At 55.4% G+C, this 24,180-nt stretch overlaps 2 protein-coding genes across 29 annotated transcripts in view; one reads left to right on the top strand and one right to left on the bottom strand.

Annotated features, from left to right (window-relative positions):
* The window catches only part of SCRIB (scribble planar cell polarity protein), a 104,722-nt gene extending 86,490 nt beyond the window's left edge, over positions 1-18,232 (bottom strand). For 14 of the 28 annotated variants that reach the window (XM_041714165.2, XM_041714166.2, XM_041714167.2 and 11 more), the window contains exons 1-2: positions 17,817-18,226; positions 195-312 (exon numbers count right to left, since the gene is read on the bottom strand). In XM_041714165.2, coding sequence (XP_041570099.2) covers positions 195-312; positions 17,817-17,978 — 280 coding nt within the window. In that variant the 5' untranslated portion in view covers positions 17,979-18,226. Of the gene's footprint in view, positions 1-194; positions 313-17,816 lie in introns of all 28 variants that reach the window. The other 14 variants (XM_041714153.2, XM_041714158.2, XM_041714160.2 and 11 more) reach the window with 5 other exon arrangements.
* Positions 18,233-21,644: 3,412 nt separating this feature from the next.
* On the top strand, positions 21,645-23,487 carry CCDC166 (coiled-coil domain containing 166). The gene is made up of 2 exons (XM_030261186.4): positions 21,645-21,721; positions 22,481-23,487. Exon 2 carries the CDS (start codon positions 22,501-22,503, stop codon positions 23,359-23,361), a length of 861 nt encoding a protein of 286 aa, XP_030117046.4. The 5' UTR covers positions 21,645-21,721; positions 22,481-22,500; the 3' UTR covers positions 23,362-23,487.
* Positions 23,488-24,180: the final 693 nt, after the last annotated feature.

The raw sequence follows: 24,180 nt of genomic DNA, 5'->3' as shown, positions 1-24,180 counted from the left end.
TGTGGGGTTTGGGCATGAGGACACAGGAGCACTGTGGGGTTTGGGCATGAGGACACAGGAGCACTGTGGGGTTTGGGCATGAGGGCACAGGAGCACCGTGGGGTTTGGACACAGGAGCACTGTGGGGTTTGGGCATGAGGGCACGGGAGCACCGTGGGGTTTGGGCACCTACTGCTGCCCAGCTCTGGCCTCACCGTTGCGGGAGATGTCCAGCTCCACCAGCTGCATGAAGTTGGCCACCTCGGGGGGAAGCCTCTGGATCTCATTGTCGCTCAGGCCCAGCTTGCGCAGGTTCAGAAGCCTAAAGAAAGGCTGTGACAGAAGTGACACAACGGGGTCAGCAGCACTTCTGGGGAACACCCATCTCATCTCAGGAGAAGTCTGAGCATCCACCCCAAGATCCCTGCCTGCTCCCACCACCCCCATCCCAGCCAGGGGCAGTCACTGTATGGAGCAGAATCCCCAGGAAGGGCTGCGAGGGACGAGGGTAAAAGAAAAAAGGCATGAATGAGTTTAGGCTGATCATTCATTTAGCGTCCGGTACCCCACTGCTCTCCTCCCTCCTGCACAGGATACAAACCAGACATTCCCTGTTTCCTACAATAACAGCTCCCCACGGGCTCTGAAGCCCAGCACCACATGGAAGCAGCTTGCAGCAGATACTTGAGTTTGTGAGGCTGGTCCAGAAGGGCCAGCAAAGGAGAAGCACAAGGAGACCACCAGCTCAAAGAGCTGTCCCTGCTGCTGCACACACCTGCTATGCAGCACGTTTGGTCAGGACATCAGTGGCAGGGCCCCACACCATCAGGGTCAGGCTTGTGCCCCTTGTGCCAGGTGGAAAAGGCACAGGTGAGCTGTGAGCATAGCCCCACCTGAACTAGACAGAACATGAAAATTCCTTTCTAGAAACACCACAGCCATAGGAATGGTGGCAGGAAGGGCCTCACAACATCTGACTATTTTACACACCCCTTGGGGCTCCCAGAAGCCCATCAGCTGCAAATGGCAAATTCCAGGATCCACCAATCACTCCTCCAAGTCACCACCAGCCCCAGCGAGTTCACTAAAGACAATGGACTGTAATTATCAACTGACCACATACTGCAGCTGATTCTAGCCACTGCCAGAGGTCAGCTCCTGGACAGGATGGGAGCCAGGGCTGGGGTGTTTGCTGCATTTCCTGGATTGTTTAGTAGAGTAGTGGGATTGTAGTATTGTAGTGGGATTGTTTATTAGAGTAGTGGGAATAACAAACAACAGTGTGGGGCCACTGCAGAAAACCGAGAATGAGCTCAGGTCTGTGCAGTGACATGCACAGGCCATGCCTAAATTACGCCACCCCAGGGAGGGGTCACAGCAGCACAGGAGAGGCAGCCCTGGGGTCATCCAGAGGCTCTGCAGCTCCCAGGTCCCAGCCAGGACACACTGCTGGGAACAAGTGTGTGACCCCAGCACAGCCCCTGCTGCCCTGCTTCCAGTCTGCACAGGGAAAGTGAACAGGGATGAGCAGCACTGATAGGAAATTCTCACCTCTGATGTCCTAAAGGACCATAGCAATTGTGTAATGAGTAAACACATTTAAAAAATAACCCCTCTCACCAGCTCACCACTGGGCCTGTTGAACTCTGTTTATCTAATGCAGACAAGCTCAGTGAAAAGGAAGTGGGTGAAAGTCTAAATTACAACAAAGGTTCAGGGGAGCAGGAGTTTAGAGACTGGATTTGCTATTGTTTCCTAGAGCCTTCTCCTAATTTTAGAATGCAAGGAAATTCCAGACAAGACATGGTGCTGACCTGCCAGAGTCTGCACACTGGAAAATAACCACAGGGACCGAGCAGCCACAGCCAGGCTGCAGCACTGCTGCCTAGGGCACAGGCTGCTCAGAACACAAGTCCACACTTTTAAATGACATTAGAGCAAACCTAGAGAATAAACCCAGGCTGTGCGTGGAGCAGCAGCTCCCAGCTCCTTCTTTTTCCTTAGGAAGAAAATGAAAAGGTTTCTAAACCCCGTGGCACTGCCAGAGCTGGCCACAGCCCACGTGCAGAACTGCAGGAGCTACGTTCCACTTGGCAGAATCACTTACACTGGACCTGAATAAAACATTAGAGGGGACAAAAAGTAAAACCAGCCAACAGCCATCAGTGGTAGCCAGAAAAAACAAATGTGAAAATTACAGTGTTTTCATGCCTGAATGCAGGTTTTATATTTGCCAAAGAAAGATGGCAAGAGCATGCGACCAAGAGCTGCAAACACTTGTCTCTGACACGAATTTCCATGTCATTTCCATCTCAGTATTCAGGGAGCTGAAGACTTCAGCTCAGCCCAACAGCTCAAGGCAAAAGCTGCACAGGAGATTCACTTGTGACACTTGAAAGTGAGAACAAAATGATTTAAAAATTGTTACTAGAACTAAGAGTGAAACCTTGATTACACATCTCCGGAGACTGGCAATTATCCTTTTTGCTAATCAAAGTTCACCCCAGTTCCCAGAGCTGACAAAGCAAACCCCTGGGTTTAGCACCACACTTAACATCTCCAATAAAGAGAAACTCCCTCAACTTCAATGTCTTCTGATTTATAAAATAAAATGCCACCAAATCTACCCAGATTCTTCAATGTCCAAACTGGACTCAGAGTAGTTTAAAAATAGAAGTTTGAAGAAGAAAAAAAAGGTAAGCCCAATCTCTCCTTGTTTCCTGGCAGCCCAGAAGCCCAAAGCCCACAGGGACCAGCACAGAAATATTCCAGCACACGGGAATCCAGAATCAGCACATGGGAATCCAGCGGCTCAAAAGGTGATGGAAGTTATCACCAACAAAAAAAACCCTGAAAATTAGTAGGTACCAACTTAACAGCAGCTAGGTGTGACCGGGGAAAAAAGCCTTAGCAAAGCAGGGTGCATTACAAAGATACTCTCTGTTGAAGCATGGGTGTATTCACAGGGTAGATAAGGCAGAAAACAGCTACAAAACTGTCCTACAATTCAAATTCAGGGACAATACCACCCATGAGATGGAACCAGCAGAATTTGGGGAGCCCCTCATGAGCCAAACCCTGCCCAGTGACACCCCACAATCACTACACATCCACAAGTCCCACAGCTCCCCTCTACAGATCTGCCTCTTCCTTTTTGTATCCTCCTTGTCACTGAGTGGCTTTTCCCCTTTCACTGGAGAATGGAGACATCTGGGACTGGGTTTTCAGTGCTGAACTCTGTTGTGACTGGAAGTTATGTGATGGCAGTTTTGGGATGCCAAACCACAGGAAGGTTTGGGCAGAAAGGGACCTTCAAGACCACCCAATCCCACCCTGCCATGGGCAGGGACATCTTCCACTAGCACAAGTTGCTCCAAACACCATCCAGCCTTGGCCTGGACTCCTCCAGGAATCCAGGGGCAGCCACAGCTGCTCTGGGCACCCTGTGCCAGGACCAAACCACTCTTCCAGAGAACAATTCCTCCCCAATATCCTATCCATCCCTGCCCTCTGCCGGTGGGAAGCCATTCCCCTTGTGCTGTCACTCCATCCCTTGTGCAAAGTCCCTCTCCAGCTTTCCTGGAGCCCCTGTAGGTATTGAAAGCCTACACCAAGGTCTCCCAGAGCCCTCTCTTCTCCCAGATGAGCCCTCTAATCATCTCTGTGGCCTCCTCTGGGCACGTTCCAACTGGCTGATCTGTGCAGGAGTGAGAAAGGATGAAAGCCCCACGCAATTATTAGCGAGCCTCTGGATCCAGAGCACTGCATTTGGCATCAGTTATAAAAGAGAAACACCCAGTGGTGACAGCAGGATCACACTGTGACGTCCAAACTGTCCCCAGAATGAGTCCTTCCAGGTAAGAGCCTAGAGCAGGCAGCAGAGCCAGGCCAGCTCACCTTCAGTGGGTAACCCCAGTCCTGCCCCAGGAACATTCCCACACCCCATGTGGGGCTGGACTGGGGTTACCCACAGGAACAGAACAGGCTCAGCCGGTTTGGGAAACCGGACACACAGGCACCCTGGCAGAGTCACCTTTGGCTCCTGCTGAGCAGGGGAACACCCGAGCAGCTCCAGGCACCAATGGCTGACCCCAGACACGATACTCCCTGACAACTCAAGGATGCCCAGCACCCGCTGGCAGAGCTTTCCAGCCAGCAAGAGGCACAAGCACAGAGGTCCCTGCCCCTGGGGAGCTGGGGAATTGCGAGGGGGGCCTGTATTTCAGCCAGGGCAAGCAAGGCACAGCTCCAGGCCCACAGGAAAGCAGAGTGCTCCCAGAGGGAAGGAGATGCCCACCTGAGCCAGGAATGAGCTTCTGCCCTCACAACCCCAGTGTGGCACGATGGATCAGCAGCAGCACGGATGGGTGGCACTGGAAGAGGCACTGGCCAATATCAGGGCGAGATGAGCCACTCCTGAGCAGGGACAACAGGAGTGGCTGTGGCCCTGTGCCCCTTCCTCACCCACTGCATGGGAAAACAACCGTCCTGCTCCAAACCTGCACCAGCCACCTCCTGCCCTGACCAACAGACCTGCACCTGTCCTCACAGCCTGGAGCAGCAGCAGGCAGGCGTCCCAGGCCCTGCAGGCTCCGGAACAGAGCTGCCAGGCCCACCCAAACAGCAGGGGATCGTCCGGAGAACCAACAGCTCCAGGACTGCAAAGGTGCAGGCAGAGGAGGGACAGGCTGTCAGGGACAGCAGCTCGCTCCAGAAGGCAATCTGCAGCACAGAGATCCATACAGATCCATGCAGGGGGTGAGGCTGGAAGGGATCTGTTGTCCCAGGTAGTCCAAACTCTGCTCAGAGAAAGGTCAGCTACAGCACCTACCTGGGGCAGCATGTGCACACACAGCAATGTCTTGCAACATACACACACAGCAGTCACACACACGTACTCACACAGCAGAATCTCAAAGGGCCTTCCGAGCCCAGCCTCTGTCTTTAAGGAACCATCTGGAGCAGGTTCCATCCCCTCTCTGCCATCACCAAGCCTTCAAGTTGTGTTTCTCCAGCTGATGTGACATGTCTGTGAAGCTCCCAGCAACACTGCTGAGGCTGCAGCAGAGCCCCAGGACATGCACAAAGGGTTGCTGTGGCTGTTAGGTGATCTAAGAGAACCACAGTGTCCAGTGATGCTAGGAATTCAGACACCACCCCCACGTCTCCCTCCTGCTGCAGTGTGATGCTTGGCAGAGCCTTGGTCCGCCCCCCACTCACTTATTCAGTCAGACTAAGAGGGGGAAAATGAAAAAAAACGAGAAAGGACAATGGATAAAAGGCTCAGGACAAACCCTCTGAGCCACCACTCAGCTATGCTGTTTCCCAGAAACGGCAAAATCCCAAGGGCAGCCTGGAAAGGCAGCCACGAGGATTAGGGACAGAGAGGCAGCCTGGCTCCAGGGCTGGCAGTGCTGGGCCACCACAGCCACCCCTGTGCTGGCACAGGGGGCTGCTGGAGCTGCTCAGGGAACAGGCTGCAGCCCTGGAACACCCTGGGCAGACTGATGGAGCATGGCAGGGTCAGGAACAGAGCCACCAGAGGCACTGAGCTCCCCTGGCAGCCTGCTGGTGTCTGCAGCAACTGCAGAGCCCTGTGCCCACACCCTGTGTGGCAACATGAGCCCTGGGTGCTCCCATCTCACCTGCAGGAGATGCATCTGCACTGCCAAGGAAACACAGAAAGTGTTTGGCTGCTGAGCCTGGCACCTGGAAAACACCAGATGTGTCTGCATGCGGACTGATCCCCCCTCCCAGGTCAGCACCACCACGCTTTTCCAAACCTTTGTTTTCCCGAGGCTACAAAAAAAGGGTTTCTGGCTAACCAAGGCTAAGCTGCAGCTCTCCCCTTCACCTGGTGCCTAATGTCATAATGCCATTGGGAAGGGAACTAGGACATGGGGGGGGTCTTTGTTCCCCAGCACCACCTTCTGCTCTCCTTGGAGGGCCAGCCCCGTGCTGCCACCTGCACTTGTAGGAGAGCCAGCCCCATCTGTCAGGACACAGAGAGGAGGACAGACAGACAGCTGAGCTCCTCTACCGGCTTCCTTGGAGCTGTCCTCAATGCAGACAGCTCCTGGAGCTGCCTTGGGCCCAGGACCCTCCTGCCAACAGCAGACAGGAACGGGGGGCTGCCCAGTGCCACCACAGGCTGTGGGGACATCCCCCCCTGCCAGAAAAGGAGGCTTTAGGCAGGTTTCAGTGCAACACCCCAGAACCTCTCCATAATAAACAGCAGCACTACTGGAGTGGAGCAGGACACGTGTCAGGGGAAGAGGAGTCAAACACCAGCTTAACCCCAGAGCCACAACAACCTCACACTGAGGCAAACAGCCCTGAAAGCAGGTGGTGACAATTTACACAGCTGGAATCAGGAACCGGCTCTACACCACAAACACAGCCTTGGCTCAGGGACAGAGACTCTGCTTCTATAGCCAAAATCACCATGGTGTTCCCAGCTCTGCTGCCCAAACAGCAGGGCTCAGACACCTCCTCTCTTGTAGGTGTTCTCTGCTCACATGGGGCAGCATTTACCAGTGTTGGTGCTTGGCACCAAGCAACAGTGGACTCAAACTGACTGGCACCATCAGTTTGTTATCCTAGAGTGAAAAAAACTCTCATACCTTCTCTGTAAACTTCCTGAGCAGCTCCACGCAATATTGACTCTTTCTCTCCTTCCCTCTTCCTTCTGCAGGACCAGCTAACTCCTTCCTGTCCCTTACCCAGCCACCTGACCCTGTCTGTCCCGCACAGCACACCCTGACCCTTCCTCCTCCCACGACAGCCAGCAAACTCTAATATACTCTCAACCAGTTAACCCCCTCTTTTGTAACACCCATCCTTACTGGACACAGCTGTGACCTATTAAGGGCAAGGCTGTTCCCACTCTTTGGTAATTAATTAGTACAGCTGCAATTCATCAGGGGTGAGATTGCCTTCAGCACCATCTCTATTCTTTTACAACCCATCCTCCCACACTCTTCCTCAAAAACAACCTGTGACAAGCCAAGCTGCCCCGAGACACCAGCCCTGAGCCAGCAGTGCTGGCAGCAGGTGCTTTTCTTCAGGGACCAAGCGGCCCAGCAGTGCCTGTTGTGTGACCACCCCTCCAACATGAGCTAAAGGGCTCCAAGGCAGAGGTTTTGCCAACCCTTCCAACCCTGGAAGCACCTGTGCTAAGGTGCTCCTCAGCATCCTTACCTTTCATTTCTCTTCAGAGAATTTCAAGTCCACCTGTCCAGCCCTGCTAGAGCAGTCCCTGCTTCCAGCAGGATAGCACGTGTTTAATTAAGGCAGGATCAGACTGTGCAGCAGGAAAATAATTACAATCCCCCTTGTGATTCACGAGCAAGAGGGCCTGCGTCCTATGCTGGGCTCCTAGATGAGTTCTGAGTTTTCTCCAGGCCAGATGAATGCTTGGGACCCTGCACTGCAGGCAGGAGGTGTCTGTCCATCCGTCTGCCTGAAGTGCAACACAGCAGCTCTTCAAATACTGGCAGCAAAACCAGCTCATGTACTTGAGCCTTGTGTTTCTTCCCATTTTCCTGGTTAAACGTGGGCTTGACATCTTCCTCCTGTCCCTGGAGGAAGCAGAGCCTGCTGCATGCTCCACAGCTGGGCACTGGGACACCCAGCCCCTCTCAGACACCTACAGGCAGGTGAAGTATGAAGAGACCTGGGCCCCTCTTTCCACAGGTGTGCTGAGAGACTTCACACCTGTGCCAGTGGTGTTGTCTCTGGGGAAATCCAGCCTGGGACAGAGTCAGGAGGAGCTGGAAGCAGCAACTGGAAAGCAGAACAGCCAGGAGCTGATCAGCTGTAAGTTAAACCCAGCACCTCCCAGGCACCATGCTCAAAGGCAGCAGGGCACAGGTGAGGCCACAGAACCAGCCAGACCTGCATGCCACGGCTGGGCAGCAAGGGCCCAGCTCCAGAGGCTGCACAGCTCCCTCAGCAGAGCAGGACTCGCTTCTAGCAGAGCCCAGCGCCTCGAGGTAACAGACCAGAGACACCCCTCCCTACAGACAGAAACCAGGAAGGCAATGGTTACTCCCAGAACAGCTCAATTCAAGAAGAATCAGTGAAATCTGATGAGGATAACTCAATTAACATGAGCTGAGGTCAAACAAGCTGCCACACTGCTGAGATGTGGGAGCATCAGTTTGGAGCTCCAGCAGAGCAGCCACCACCCAGCCCCAGGAGCAACCCTGGTGCCACAGGGAGGGCACCACAGCCACTTGCAGTGCCCAGGGACTTGGGCTGAGCCACCTCGGGCAGTGGGCACAGACCAGCTCACCCCCAACACCACATCTTCCCAGCTGCCTCCCACCCCACCAGTGTCTCTTTCTCCCCTCCTCACAGCATTTCTAGCCAGATCCCAAACCAGCTCTGGGCTAGTGAACTCTGGCTGCAGACATACGGTCACCAACACCCGAAAGGCGGCAATTCAGAGTCCCCAGGACACACCGCTGATGTGCCAGCCACGCTCAGCTCTGCAGGCAGAGCCACGGCAGAGGGCAGGAAGGGAGGACAGAGAGGACTCTCCTGGTGTGCCCACAGCAGGAGAGGCATGGAGGGGCCGGCGAGGTGGGGCAGGGGCACTGGGGGCACCCAGAGGAGCGGCCCCACATGCTCCTGCCCACACTGGAGGCAGCAGGAGGAGCAGGGCAGCCCCAGCCTGGCTGCTCCCTGCTAGCCCACACTGCCTCCCCAGCCCTCCCCTCGCAGCCCGGCGGATTTCCGACTATTTAACCCCGTATCGGACCCTGAGGAATGCGCTGCAAACATATAAAAGTACTCAAGGGTTGGGAATGCATTCCAGCAAAGACAAAGCGAGCTGTCTCGGAGCCAAAGGCTCGGCAGCTGCTGCTTCTCAGGCACGGCAGCAGGCCTGAGGAATGCTGTCCCCTTCGGAGGGGCCAGGGCAGCAGCTGCCCCAGCACAGCACAGAGCCAGGAGCAGGGAGCAGTCCCAGGGCACAGCACAGAGCCAGGAGTGATCCCAGGGCACAGCACAGAGCCAGGAGCAGGGAGTGATCCCAGGGCACAGCACAGAGCCAGGAGCAGGGAGTGATCCCAGGGCACAGCACACGGCCAGGAGCAGGGAGTGATCCCAGGGCACAGCACAGAGCCCGGAGCAGGGAGCGATCCCAGGGCACAGCACACGGCCAGGAGCGATCCCAGGGCACAGCACACAGCCAGGAGCAGTCCCAGGGCACAGCACACAGTCAGGAGCGATCCCAGGGCACAGCACACGGCCAGGAGCGATCCCAGGGCACAGCACACGGCCAGGAGCGATCCCAGGGCACAGCACACGGCCAGGAGCGATCCCAGGGCACAGCACAGAGCCAGGAGCGATCCCAGGGCACAGCACACGGCCAGGAGCGATCCCAGGGCACAGCACACGGCCAGGAGCGATCCCAGGGCACAGCACACAGCCAGGAGCGATCCAGGGCACAGCACACGGCCAGGAGCGATCCCATGGCACAGCACACGGCCAGGAGCAGGGAGTGATCCCAGGGCACAGCACACGGCCAGGAGCAGGGAGCAGTCCCAGGGCACAGCACACAGCCAGGAGCAGGGAGCAGTCCCAGGGCACAGCACACGGCCAGGAGCGATCCCAGGGCACAGCACACGGCCAGGAGCGATCCCAGGGCACAGCACAGAGCCAGGAGTGATCCCAGGGCACAGCACAGAGCCAGGAGCAGCCTGGATCCCTGCTCCAGGTGAAACAACAAACCAGCCCCGGTCCCCAGAGAGGCACTCCTGAGCCAGAATTAAACCAAGACACCACAATTAGGACCACACTGCTGTGAGGGTCTGGGAAGTGATCGATGCTCCCACGCTGATCCTCCACAAGGCAGCAGCAGATTATGGCTGTGTGAAGAGGGGCCCTGACCACAGTCCCCGCACTCACAGCTCCCACCCTGGTCTGTGCAGTGGGATGGGGCAAGAAAGGAAGGACCAGAACTCCCTGCAGCAGGCACAGGGCACTCAGGGGCACTTTCCGATGAAATATATGAAATGGAATATATGAAATAATCACCACACTGAATGCTGTGGTTTAGTTGACAAAATGGTGTTCAGTCAAAGGTAGGACTTGATCTTGAAGGTCTTTTCCAGCCTCAGTGGTTCTGTGACTACTGCAAATCATTAATCTGGAGATCATTTCAGGGAGAGCACCCTGGGTGTGGGAGAAGCAGCCAAACCCAGCACACCACAGGTACTGCCCAAGCACCTCTGCCCCTTTCTGATCTGCCTGAGCACTCAGGTCTTCCCAGCCAGGCCCCTCCCTGGCACACCTCAGGAATCACCTGCTCCCATCCAGCCAAGGGACACCATCCACTTCCACACCATCCTCTCAGCAAAGAAGGGTCAGCTTGCAATTACAAAAAGTAATTAACTGATCTCTATGCCACAGCTATTAGCAAAGGGGAAAATGCCAAGTGTTGTATTATACAATAACTTGTTGCAATTGTTTCCAATCAGATTGTGTTTTCCAGAGGCAGAAATCAAAAGTAGGTTTATCCAACAGATACATTTCCAGCACAGTGAGGCACCTTAAAACCACCAAAAAGCCCCAACAAACTGGTCTAACCCTGAAACTAGGAATCCAAGACAAGGCAATGAGACCAAACCCAGCAAGTGATGCAAAGTGGGGGACTCCATGGCAGCCTGTACCCTTGGGGTGCAGGAAAGCACATCTGGGGGATTGGAGAAGTCTTGAGGAAGAGTTAAGTGTGCCCAAACACCTCCCCTGAGCAGGAAGAGGACAAGGAAGAAAGTGCTGGAGCAGCTCCCAGGAGAACAGCTCAGACATAGCCCAGAAAATGCCCTGAACCAGGAATGACCCAGGAGCTAGACCCCAGAGAGGTGCTGTGATGCCACATCCCCCTGCCCAGCACACAGCAACACAGCACCCCTTCCATTCACCACGCTCCTGCCAGGGAGATGGCAAAACAGGGCTCCAAAATGCAGGAAACACGCAGAACAGGCCAGAGGAGAGCTGAAGAGGTTAACCCAGCCCTGCCTCTACTCCAGCCATCAATGAACTAATCCGTCCTGGCAGATACTCAGCATCAGCCAAAGGAAACTCGAGACACCAGGAAGGAGCAGGCAGGGCCCCTGCAATGCCACATCCAGGCTTCAGAGCAGAACAGCAGCTGGGGCTGGGCACCTGGCACAGGCAGCCACCCCAACAACAGCAGGAACCCCAGAGGGGCACACCTGAACCCAGCTGGCAGCACCACACACAGGGCAGGTGCTAAACCACCCAAGAGTGACTACAGAGAGGTTTGTAACAGCCTGGGAAGGACTGAGCAGGTGCTTCTACCTCTAACCTCCCTGTAGGTACCAAACCAGTGCCAAGGAAGATCCGCTAAGAGGCAGAGCCATTCCAACCATGGCTACCTGAATTTTCATCAGCTTTTTACTCCACTAAAAACCTCTCTACTGCCCAGCTGCTTCTGCACCTCCTGTTCCACGCACCTGAACCTCCCCCAAGACCCGAGCTGGTGGGGGGGACACAGGCTGGACAGCACAGCCACACCCATCCCACAGACCTGAACACACCTGGGAGCTCAGAGAACTGAGTACTGACAGTCAGCTCCCTCCCACAGACCTCAAGCACAAAATCCATCTGTGCACCTATTTCCTGTTCCCTGTTTGTATATCCAAGAATTGCACGGCCAAGAGTTTTATCGGCTCTCTTCTCCATGACTGAGCTTTTGTTTGGCTGCTGCCAACCCAGAACAATTCCTACACCTCTGCTGTCAGCAGGGGAGGCTGCAGGGGAGATGGCCTGCACTTATTCTAACTTCTGGGCAGCAGCAATGCAGAATACACGGCTTTTGGAGAGACAAACACACATCCAGCTGTCCCAGTAACCCACAGGACTCCTGAGCTCCTGCAAAGCACCGAGAGCCACGCCAGCTCCACACACAAGTCTCACAACCAGCAAGTGAAACCAGTTTGCTGGCTGGTTTTGTTAAACAAATGCAGCTGCAGCTTTGACACGGCCTGGGATGGGAAGAACCACATCCAGAGCAAGAGGAGGTGCTCACCCCACATCAAGCCTTGGCAGGCTCCAAGGTTGGCTCCATACAGAGCATTCCTGGCTCCCTGACTTTCTCAGGGAAGGGCTATTAGTGCAGAGAGATTAGAAGGAGAAGCTTTACTCTTCCATGGAAGTAAATAAATCCCAAGATCCTCCTTACACCCTTCACATGCCAGGAAATTAAAAGCTGCTCTTAATTAGCTTTGCGAGGCCCCTTTTTGCTTTGGGAGAGTGACAGGCGTGGCCTCAAGCTTCTCTCGGGCTGCAGTGGGATCCTGATTCCTGATGGGATCCTGATTCCTGGTGGGACCCTGGCTCCTGGATGCAGTGGGATCCTGATTCTTGGTGGGACCCTGGCTACCGGTAGAATCCTGGCTCCCAGGTGCAGTGGGATCCTGATTCCTGGTGGGATCCTGGCTTCTGGGTGCAGTGGCATTCCAGCTCTCAGTGGGATCCTGGCTGCCACGTGTAGTGAGATCCTGGTTTCCTGTGGGATCCTGGCCCCAGCTGCAGTGGGATCCTGATTCCCAGTGGGATCATGGTTCCCAGCAGGATCCTGGTTCCCAGCTGCAGTGGGATCCTGATTCCCAGTGGGATCATGGTTCCCAGCGGGATCCCGGCTCTGGACACGGCACAGGGACGCTCTCACCCCAGGCCACAGCAGCCAAACAGGAGGAACTGCTGAAACCAGGCCAGTTTCAAAGGGCCTTGCCATGATGCAAACTGCAACAAGCCCAAACAGGGCAGGACCTGCCCTGGACAGAAATGGGCTCCTCTCCCCAGTGCCTCCCACAGTTTCCAGGGCAGGGGGATATCAGCTCACTGGGCACTGAGAAGAGCGTTTTCTGCACTGGGCTCAGCTCACCATGGGAGCTGCAGTGAGGGAAAATCAAAGCCAAGGAACTGCAGCCCCTACATTAGAAAAGCCTGGGGCATTACTCTTCAGCACCACCACTGCTAAAACCCCCAGGACCAGGGCCAGCCCTGGGCTTTCCCCTCTGCACAGCCCACAGCCTCAGACCCTCCAGCCCAGCACTCCCCAGCAGGTGTCCAGCAGCCTGTCCCTGGGCACGCTCATGCTGACACACCAGAGCTCCGAGGTCTCCTCCCTCTGCACAGACTTGTTCAGGATTTCAGTTCCTACTCAGCTCCACCCTCTTGTCCTCCTACACCAGGTCCTACCAGCTCTGCTCCACCCAGGCTTCCTCCAACCTCCCTCCCCACACTCCAAACCGGAGCACTCCTTCAAAAGCACACCAAGAGCCTCGGGATCCTTCTGGGTTGTGACCGGCTCCATTTGCCACCTCCCCAAATTCCATGGAATGTGTTCATTCCTTCCTGGTGAGTGAGACCTGTGCTTCTCAAGTGCTCAGGAGTGCCCTGGATGACTGAGGTGTAATGCAGCTCCAACACAGTGATTTAGCCAGCTGTACTTCCAAAACCCTCACCACCAAAACTGCCCTCCACGCTGCTCCTGCAGAGATCCTGCACTCTCCTCAAGAGAGGCGTACCGGGAGTCAGCACGGAGCCAGTCTTTTCCACCTCTGGAATTCAGACACCCTCATGGGAAGCACAGGCAGCTTATCAAAGGGAATTTCTCATTTTCCATTAAATCATGTGGTATCGCCCCAGCAGCAAATCCCTGCGTTGGGGCAGCTGATGCTCCCGCACAGATTTAATTTATTCCTTCAAACTGCCCAAGCACTTTGGGAAAATTTAGTCGCAAAACAGGCAAGTTTCCACAAGGGACAGGTGGCAAAGAAGCAAGAGCAGCCAGAAGAGGCCTCGGCCCTGCAGGATGGAGAGAAACACAGGCTGACTCCTGCAGTTGGGAAGGAAGAAGCGAGGAAGGCATAGCAGTGTCGCTCAGAAATCCCAGGAGATGGGCAGAGCATCCCACTGGATCCGGAGCACAGCAGCAGCACAAAGGGCACTGGAAATCCTGCAGAGGAAAACAGTGCCACAGAAAGAGCAAGAGATCCCACGTTTCTGAAACAGGTGAAATACTGAGCCCTCAAACTTGCTGCCCAAGGCTGTGCACGCTGTCTCATTCCCACTTTTCTGACAGATCTTCACAGGCACATCCCTGTGTCCTTCAGACCTTCTCCTAGGGAACGGGCATGTGCAGCCCCATCCTGTGAAACAAGCACGCTGCACTTTCTCCACCTCATGATAAGCACAAACCCCCATCCCAGGGTCTCTCTCCCAAAAAAGCCTTGTTTCCATGAAGGGCTCCTCACCTGGAAAACATCCCCCTGACCCAGCCAAGAGCTTTCCCACCACCACCCTTCAGAGACAGCGTTATGTCTAAACCCAGTCTTCCCACCTTCCCTCTTCCGGATGGAAGGTCAACTTATTTTCCATTTTCATTGCCATATTCACCTCATACTACACAGATTCCTACTCCTGCCTTAGGCATCTGTCCCTGACAACAGATTATCCTCAAAAAAAGCCCTTCCTGCAGTGCCCTGTGTGCCTGGGACCAAAGGCAGCTTGCACAGCTCAGGGAAGCATGGTGAACACGAACCTTCAAGACACTCACTGGGTCACACCTGAGGTGGATCAAACCTGCTTCCTTGTTCCACCAACTGCAGATTTCCTCCTCCTCCTCCTCTTCCTGTGCCTCTGGACCAGCCATGGCACCAGCCATGGCACCTGGAGGGGCTGGGAAGGGATTCTGCTTTCTCTGCCTAGCGTGTCTCCAAGGCTCAGCGCCTCTGGCACCCCCAAACTCCCTGGCTGCTCTCAGGAGCAGCATTTGGGCTGTTCTGCTTGTCTCCCTTCAGGAGGCACCTGATGTCCACCTGCCTTGTGAGGGCACTGAGGTCTGGCTGGGGATGGGCTGACACCAGCACGGCCAGAGAAAGCCCTCAGCAGCTCCAGACAGGAGCTGGGACGCAGGAGTGTGAGTCCTGCAAGCCTAAAGCCAAACTGCCTCCGAGCCTCTCCCAGGAGGGAGTGCAAACACACAATGGTGTCTCTGCAGAGCCTCATTTCTGGCTGTTTTCTCCTTCCTGAACTGCTGCAGCTCTCTCCTGAGCTCATGTTAAGCCACACCACTGTTATGTCACGTGCCAAGTGGTTCCACAGTTCAGTTAAACTACATTTTGCACGAAGAAGGACTTCATTTGCTCTGAGCTGAGCCCTTTTTGGTTTCACTCAGTGCTCTCCTGCCAGCAGCAGCTGCTCCCTGTCCACTCCTCTGGGCCATCATCCACACTCCAGGCCTTTGGGATGGGGAATGGCTCTACATCCCACCACCTTTCCCAGACAGATGGAGACACCCTGAAAGTGCTCACCTCCCTTATGCAAAGCTGTTGTACACTGGGTCTGGTCACACCCTTTGCTGCTGCCCATTCTCTGTCCCTCTTCTGAGACCACAGGACCAGGATCCCACTGCTCTGTTCAATTTGTTCCTCTAACAAATTGCCAGAACATGCCAAAAGGAGAACTGGCAGGCCAGAGAGGAGCCTGTGAGCCCAGGACAGGTCATGGCAAGAACTCTGATGCTCCAAGCTGAGCGGGTACCACAGCTCTGTGACACAGAAACTCCTTGGGTGGCTCAGGAGGGCACTGAGGGCAGCACATAGCACCTGCCACCGCAGGTGAGATGTCATCCACATGATCACAGGCCAAGCAAAAACTCTGTATAAAATTTGCATTATAATCCAAAAGATGCCTTCCAAGCTCACAAACCCTAGTGTGTCCCAGTTCCAGGGTCCAGTGCAGCATGAGGCCGGGCTCTGACTGCTCAGCAGGGCACACGAAGCTGGAGCACAGGGACCAGCAGGTTCTCCTCCATGGGTGTGCCACAATCGCCTCCTCTGCAGACAGACTTACACCCAGTCCCAGCCTGCCCATAACACACATTTTCCAGTGGTTTGGGAAATCTCCCCGCCTGAAGCACAACAAGATGTTGAGCTACCTGAGAGAAGAGCTGAGTCTCACACTGGTGTCTGCACACCTGAACAACGTCACAGCTGAATGCCACAGGCAGCCCAGCTCACCGGGGCTCAGGAAGGGACCAGCAGGAAAGACAAACAGAACTCAAAAATATCAGAGCAGGAGCTGCTGCTTTAACACAAGAGAAGCTACTCAGGTGCAGATGCACCAACTGTGTGTTTGTATATTTTAACAAAACTGAACCAAACTGCTCTGGCCTGAATCAAAACTGAGTTTCTGCTTTGTAAGGGTTTATTTTATCTAGATTTGATGGCAAATTCCATAACATGTCAGTGTTCAACAAAAACCTTGAAAGCTAATGACCTTAATTCTCAATTTTTTTAATAAACACAACTCAGTCTACATTCCCTGAAGAGCATCTCTCCAAACACATGGCAGTCAAACACCTTCTCTCTCTGGCACAGGCAGAACTCCAATAACTTTTACAAATCACTCAGTTTCCAAAGGGGATACACAATAAAACTTCCTATGGAGTATTTTGCAGCCCTGTTCCTGTCTCAAGGCCTTTTCCTTCCCAAGAGGCAGGTTCAAATTCCCACCTGCAGCATCCCGTATGCCAGATTACGAGGCAGAACGGGAACACCACGGCGTGGGTTCCTGCTGGAGGGTCCTCCAGGACCCAACCAACGCCCTGCCCTGCAAAAGCAAACCCTGGCGAGTCAGGAGATGCTGGGCCAGGCTGGCAGCAGGGCAGATCTTGGTCCTGTGCCTCTGCAGGGATCACGGTGGCATGGAACAGCACACGGAGGGCTTATCCAGGTGCTCCTGCTCTGCGCTGGACAGAATGGCAGCAGAGGCTGCAAGCACAGGCTGGAGCCCCAGGAATGCTCTGGAATGGAAGGGATCTTAAAAACTCACCAAGTCCCACCCCCCTTCCACAGGGGGAAGTGCATATGGACGTGTCCCTGTCCATAGGCAGTGACACCTTCCACTGTCCCAGGCTGCTCCAAGCCCTGTCCAACCTGGTCTTGGACACTTCCAGGGACCCAGGGGCAGCCACAGCTGCTCTGGGCACTTTGTGCCAGGGCCTCACCACCCTTCAGGAATTATTTTTTCCCAAAAACGCCTCCAACCCTACCCTCTGGCAGGAGGAAGCCATTCCCCCTTGTCCCAAGTCCCTCTCCAGCTCTCCTGGAGCCCCTTTAGGCACTGCAAGGAGCTCTAAGGTCTCCCCAGAGCTTCTCTTCTTGAGGCCAAACACCCCCAGCCTGCCTTCATGACAGCTGGAGCATCTCTGTAGCCCCATGATCACAACTGCAAAGCACTTCTATCGCTTTTAATTAACTTACTCGACACTTTCTGCAGCTTACTGATCAGACCAGATTTTTAAATTCAGGCTGCGCTTTACCTGGCAGCGGCTGTGCCCGTCGCAGGGTAAACTCGGGTAAAGGCTCTCCCCCGCGGGAGGGGACCCCTTTATCCCTCCAGCCGCTCCCGGCCCGGGGCTCCTCCCCAGCCGGTGCTGCCCGCACGGACCCGCGGCCCAAGCGCTCGGTGCCGGCCCCGGAGCACGGGGAGGGCGCGGGGCTGAACCGGGGCTGAACCGGGGCTCGGCCGGGGCTGAACCGGGGCCCGGCCGGGGCTGAACCGGGGCTGAACCGGGGCTGAACCGGGGCTCGGCCGGGGCTGGACCGGGGCTGAACCGGGGCTGAACCGGGGCTCGGCCGGGGCTGAACCGGGGCTCGGCCGGGGCTGGACCGGGGCTCGGCCGGGCTCAGCGGGACCGCGCAGGCCGGGGCAGGAGCGGCCCCGCGGGCAGGAGCGGCCCCGGCCGGCCCGGGCGCGGTCGGGAGCCGCGGGGCGGCGGCGCCGGGGCTCACCTTGGGCAGCTCGCGGAGCTGGTTGGCGTCCAGCAGCAGCTCTTCGAGCGAGCGGCTGTAGCGGTAGATCTCCTCGGGCACGGCCTGCAGCGAGCAGTGCCGCCGGTCCAGCGCCTCCACGTGCCGGTTGCAGCGCCAGAGCGGCGGCATGCAGCGCAGCATCGCGCCGGGCCGGGCCGAGCCGGGACGGGACGCGCCGGGCCTGCGGCAGCGCCCGGATGTGCGGGGGCCGGGCCGGGCCGCGCCGCTCCCGCTGCGGCAGCGCCCCCGCTCCGCGCTCCGCTCTCCGCCCTGGCCTGGAGCCGCTCCCGGCCGGGCCCGGCCGCGCCGCTCCCGCTGCGGCAGCGCCCCCGCTCCGCTCTCCGCTCTCCGCCCTCCGTTCTGGCCTGCAGCCGCGCCCGGCCGCGCCGCGCTCCGCGGGTGCGCTGGGAAACGGAGTCCTGGAAAAGGGGATCCTGGGAAATGGAGTCCTGGGAAATGGAGTCCCGGGAAATGGGATCCTGGGAAATGGAGTCCTGGGAAATGGCGTCCTGGGAAACGGGATCCTGGGAAACGGGAAATGGAGTCCTGGAAAAGGGGATCCTGGGAAATGGAGTCCCGGGAAACGGGAAATGGAGTCCTGGGAAACGGGATCCTGGGAAAGGGGATCCTGGGAAACGGGATCCTGGGAGATGGAGTCCTGGGAAACGGGATCCTGGGAAACGGGAAATGGAGTCCTGGGAAAGGGGATCCTGGGAAATGGAGTCCCGGGAAACGGGAAATGGAGTCCTGGGAAACGGGAAATGGAGTCCTGGGAAACGGGATCCTGGGAAATGGAGTCCTGGGAAACGGGATCCTGGGAAACGGGATCCTGGGAGATGGAGTCCTGGGAAATGGCGTCCTGGGAAACGGGAGATGGCGTCCTGGGAAACGGGAAATGGAGTACTGGGAAAGGGGATCCTGGGAAATGGAGTCCCGGGAAAGGGGATCCTGGGAAATGGAGTCCTGGGAAACAGGAAATGACGTCATGGGAAAGGGGATCCTGGGAAATGGAGTCCCGGGAAAGGGGATCCTGGGAAATGGAGTCCTGGGAAAAAGGAAATGGCGTACTGGGAAAGGGGATCATGGGAAATGGAGTCCCGGGAAATGGGATCCTGGGAAATGGAGTCCTGGGAAACAGGAAATGGCGTCCTGGGAAAGGGGATCATGGGAAATGGAGTCCCGGGAAATGGGATCATGGGAAATGGAGTCCTGGAAACAGGAAATGGCGTCATAGGAAAGGGGATCCTGGGAAATGGAGTCCTGGGAAACAGGAAATGGCGTCCTGGGAAACGGGATCCTGGGAAATGGAGTCCCGGGAAACGGGATCCTGGGAAATGGAGTCCTGAAAAACGGGAAATGACGTCATGGGAAAGGGGATCCTGGGAAATGGAGTCCTGGGAAACAGGAAATGGCGTCCTGGGAAAGGGGATCCTGGGAAATGGAGTCCCGGGAAATGGGATCCTGGGAAATGGAGTCCTGGGAAACAGGAAATGGCGTCCTAGGAAAGGGGATCATGGGAAATGGAGTCCCGGGAAATGGGATCCTGGGAAATGGAGTCCCGGGAAATGGGATCCTGGGAAATGGAGTCCTGGGAAACGGGAAATGGCGTCCTGGGAAATGGAGTCGGCTCCGGCCCGCGGCTCCGGCAGGGACCGGCGCTGGGCGCACCGGCTCCGGCACCGGGAGACGATGAGCGGCACCGCCGCCGCCTCTCCCGGCACCGGCACCGCGGGCGGACCAGAGCCGTGTGCCCCCGGTGCCGCCCCGTGACAAAAGCCGAACGCAATGGCAGTCGTGACAAAAGCCAAAAACGCAAAGGCAGTCGTGACAAAAGCCGAATGCAAAGGCAGTCGTTGCCTCTGGGCTGTCTCAGGACGCTGCAGTCCTCCCGTCCTATGCCCACCGCTTTCACCGTTTCCTGGCTGCTTTGTCACTCTTTATCTTTTGTGAAAAATGCCAGTAACTCTTTTAAAATTTTAAAAGTTTATTTTATTTATTTTATGTAAAAATAGTAATAAAATTAGAAAAATAAAAATTTGGACAATGATGATTAGGACTACGTGGCAATAAAAAGCAAAGAATTACAGACGTCTGTATGGTTTTGGGCTATGAGCTGCCAAAAACACGCCTTGTGAACAAAGGAATAACCCTTAAAAGCAACAGCCTGTTGCATATTCATATATCTCCTACATGATGCATAAATTCCTTGCAGATTAAGAATTTTTCTGGTTTTTGTCAACTTCTTCCCCTTAATCCTGGTGGTTCCATAAAGACAGAGAGAAGCTGGAAGAATGTTTGTCTTTTCCAATAAGGAGGCTGTAACTCTTTATGTGCCCTGTCGCTGTTATCTCTGTGCCAAGAGTTTCTTGATTATCTTATCCCTTTTCTTGAGCTACTAAAAGAAAATCTTACATCGCAGAGTTTTTATTTTAACATTGTGTTATAAACGAAAACTATATTTAACACACTACTTAAGAGAATTAATACAGCATAACTTTCTAACATTACACATATAATATTAATTGTAACATTTGCCAAAAGCCAATCGTAAAATGTGCATTTTTCACACCTGTGATGCTGTGAGGATGGTTCCAGTGACCCCCCTGAGCCTCAGCAGATGTGCAGGATCCCGGCACGGACAAAGACAAGAATTGCAGCTCTGCCAAAGGCCCGGGGGTTTGGCACAAGGTGTGTCTGAGGGAGAGCTTGCCCAGCTGCTCTCCGACTCGTCCTGGCTGCTCAGAGAGCTCTGGGGGATGCCTGGAGGTGCCAACGTGATGCCCACCCACAATCCCGGCCAGGAGGAGGCTGCAGGAGCTCCAGCCTGCCCTTGGTGCCTGGAAAGGGCACAGAACAGATGGTCCTGAGTGTCCTTACACAGCTTGTGCCATTCCACAGCTCGTGCCATTCCACAGCTTGTGTCATTCCACAGCTCGTGCCATTTCACAGCTCGTGTCCTTATCCAGCTCGTGCAATTACCCAGCTCGTGCCATTTCACAGCTTGTGTCCTTACCCAGCTCGTGCCATTCCACAGCTCGTGTTCTTATCCAGCTTGTGCCATTCCACAGCTCATGTCATTCCACAGCTCGTGCCATTCCACAGCTTGTGTTCTTATACAGCTCGTGTCCTTACACAGCTTGTGTCCTTACCCAGCTCGTGTCCTTACACAGCTCGTGTCCTTACCCAGCTCGTGCCATTCCACAGTTTGTGCCATTCCACAGCTCGTGCCATTCCACAGCTCGTGTCCTTACCCAGCTTGTGTCATTCCACAGCTCGTGCCATTCCACAGCTCGTGTCATTTCACAGCTTGTGTCCTTATCCAGCTTGTGCCATTACCCAGCTCGTTGCCATTCCACAGCTCGTGTCATTCCACAGCTCGTGTCCTTACACAGCTCGTGTCATTCCATAGCTTGTGCCATTCCACAGCTCGTGTCATTCCACAGCTCGTGTCCTTATCCAGCTCGTGCCATTCCACAGCTCGTGTCCTTACACAGCTCGTGCCATTCCACAGCTCGTGTCCTTACCCAGCTCGTGTCATTCCACAGCTCATGTCCTTACCCAGCTCGTGCCATTCCACAGCTCGTGTCCTTACCCAGCTCGTGTCCTGCCCTGTGGTCACAATCCCTGGAAGGCTCCAGGCTTGGGACAGCGGCTGGAAATCCGGGAAGGCTCTGGGGTGCTGCTGACAGAGTTGGCCAGGGGATGGGATCCCCCTGGAGCCTCCCCGGGGATCAGATCCCGCAGTGGAACCTGGCTGGGGGTGGATCCCCCTGCAGCCTTCCCCCTGTGACCTCATCTCCATGGACACAGCTCAAACACACCGGCTCCAGGGCCAGCAGCAAACTGGGAGCACCAGGACCTGGGAAAACCTGGGAGCGGGGAAGGTCAGTGCCTTAAAACACCACATTTTATACAACCCCTACTTCGTCCTTTTCCCATGGGCATGTGGGAATTCTCTGACCCTCACACATCCCCTGCACCCACCCCCTGAAATTCCCTGTATCACTGCAGCCTGGGCTGGGATTTTTCAAGATTTATCCTGTTTTTCACCCATGTTCTGGAATTTTGCATTTTTTTTCCTTAGGAACTTACATGAATTGTATTAGGAAGTGAGGATTTGTAATTACAAATATTCACTAAATCCTTCAGACTCCAGCTCTAAATCCTGCATTCCAGCATTCTACACTGGAATAAATAGTTCAGAAATTCAGCCAATCCTGAAATTAAAGCTTAAAACCCATTTAAAAACCTGAATCTCATTAAATTAATGCTGACAAATATTTTTTAAAAAGAGAATCTCCTGAAATTGGGATGTGAGATACTAGTTTTGGACAGGATACTGGTTTGGGATGCAGCTGCCTCTTCAAACACTGGAATTAGTGAGGAATAGGACAGAATTGTACTTTTCCCTCCAAACTCCAGGAATATCCCAACCCTATATGGCAAAAAAAGTGAAATCTTTAAAAATGTGCATTCTTTGTTTTCTCCTGAGGCAATTCAGGATGGGAAATGCAAATACAGGAATGACACCAAACAGTTCTGAGTCAAACATTTGAGCTGCTGGAAGTACCAGTTGGAAACTCAAGGGCAGGACCGGGGCAAAACCATTTGCTCTGAGCTGGTGTTTTTTCCCTCTGTTTCAGTTTTACAGTTTGGTTGGGATATGGCATCCAAAACAAAGAAGAGCAAGGATGAGGAGGCACCCCAAGAAGCAAGTGACACAGAGGACCCCGTCCGGGAGAGGAAGCTGCACCTGCAGGAGGAATGCAGGGTCCTCACACAGCACCTGGACACCTACCTGGGAAGAGCGGAGCAGCTCCTGCGGGGCAGCAAACGCCTGGCAAAGGAAGCCCAGGGCACTCGGGAGCAGAGCCAGTCTTACCTGCGCTGCGGGGCCAAGCTCAGCCAGGACCCGCCAGGCATGCTCATCACCCTGAACGACCAGAACTGCCGGGACCTGGCCCAGGTCCAGGCGCAGAAGGAGGAGCTGGTGCCACGCTACGCTGGCAAGGAGCAGCAGGTGAGGAGCGCCCTGAAGGACACGGAGGCCCAGGCCTCGCACCTGGACGCGGAGCTGCAGCAGCTGCAGCCCTACAGGGAGCAGAAGGTGCAGGCGGAGCAGAAGGTGAAGGCGCTGGAGAAGGAGCTGCGGGTCACCAGGATACGCTGCGCTGAGGAAACCCACGCCATCAGGAGCAGGTTCCTGCAGGAAAAGGCCGACTGCGAGCAGGAATTCCAGCAGAGGATGCAGCAGCTCACCTGGGGAGCGGAGGAGGTGGCGCTGCAGGCTCTGATCCAGCACGTGGAACAGGTGAAAGCCGAGAACAGGCTCCTGCGCCGCGAGCTGCTCGGCCTCCTCCAGCACTGCCAGCTCCTCAGGAACACCAGAACCGAGCTGCAAGACCAGCAGGAGCAGCTGCTCCGGGAGAGCCAGTGTGCCCAGCGGGCAGCACTGCCCACAGCGGCACGGCGCCGCAGGGACAGGGACAGCCTACCCCGCTCACCTGTCAGGGCAGGCCACTGACCCCAAACCACTCGGCCCCGACCTGGAGCAACCAAACAGGGAAGCAACCAAATCCTTCTGGCAGTGGAAGCACCGAGGGCTTTGAGCTCTTGTCACAAGGATCCATAAAATATATTTATGGACCAGATCCATACTGATGTTCTCCTTCTGTCCCAGGGAGGTGGAGGCTGCCCCGTCCCTGGAAGGGCTCCAGACCAGGGTGGGATGGGGTTTGGAGCAGCCTGATCTAGTGAAAGGTGTCCCTGCCCATGGCAGTGGGGTGAACCCAGTGTTTGCTGCAGTGCAGTCTCACCCCAGAAAGTGACCTGAGGCAGGCAGGGGCAGGTGCTGCGTGCACAGGAGTGGCACAGGGGATGCACAGGGGTAGGAACAGGGTTACAGCTGTGAGAAACGCCCCTGGAGCTCGGGGAAGGGACAGGGGTACAGCTGTGAGAAATGCCCTGGAGCTCGGGGAAGGGCTTGGGGCAGGGACAGGGTAATAGAGAAGGTGGACTTTGGCCATCGTCGTTTTGCATCCCACTTGCAATTCGGGTCAGGAGCTCTCTCTGAAAATTCGACAGCGAAAATGTTCCACTTGGGTTGTTCTTCAGGCAAGAAAAATGAGTTCCCAAGGCTGGTTGTTGAAGGAGGAGCTCGTTATCCAGCAGGAATTCCTGAGAGCAGACTGTGTTCCTGATGAGCTCGGGAGGAGCTCGGCACAGGTGCTGCTCGTTGGGGTCTGATGGCATTTCTGAGCTTATAGAGCAGCCCGAGGCTCGGGGAGAGAGGCAGCAGCACCCATTTATTTATGAAAAGCCCCGGTTTTCCCTCAGATCGGGG

The sequence above is a fragment of the Taeniopygia guttata genome, chromosome 2 (assembly GCF_048771995.1).
Source record: "Taeniopygia guttata chromosome 2, bTaeGut7.mat, whole genome shotgun sequence".
NCBI classification, from domain to species: Eukaryota; Metazoa; Chordata; class Aves; order Passeriformes; family Estrildidae; genus Taeniopygia; species Taeniopygia guttata.
The sequence above is the reverse complement of the archived record's forward strand: the minus strand, read 5'-3'. Positions and strand labels throughout refer to the sequence as shown.

Bases quoted from the DNA above. Each gene is read 5' to 3' on its own strand.
- CCDC166 (XM_030261186.4), top strand. From the start codon at position 22,501: ATGGCATCCAAAACAAAGAAGAGCAAGGATGAGGAGGCACCCCAAGAA.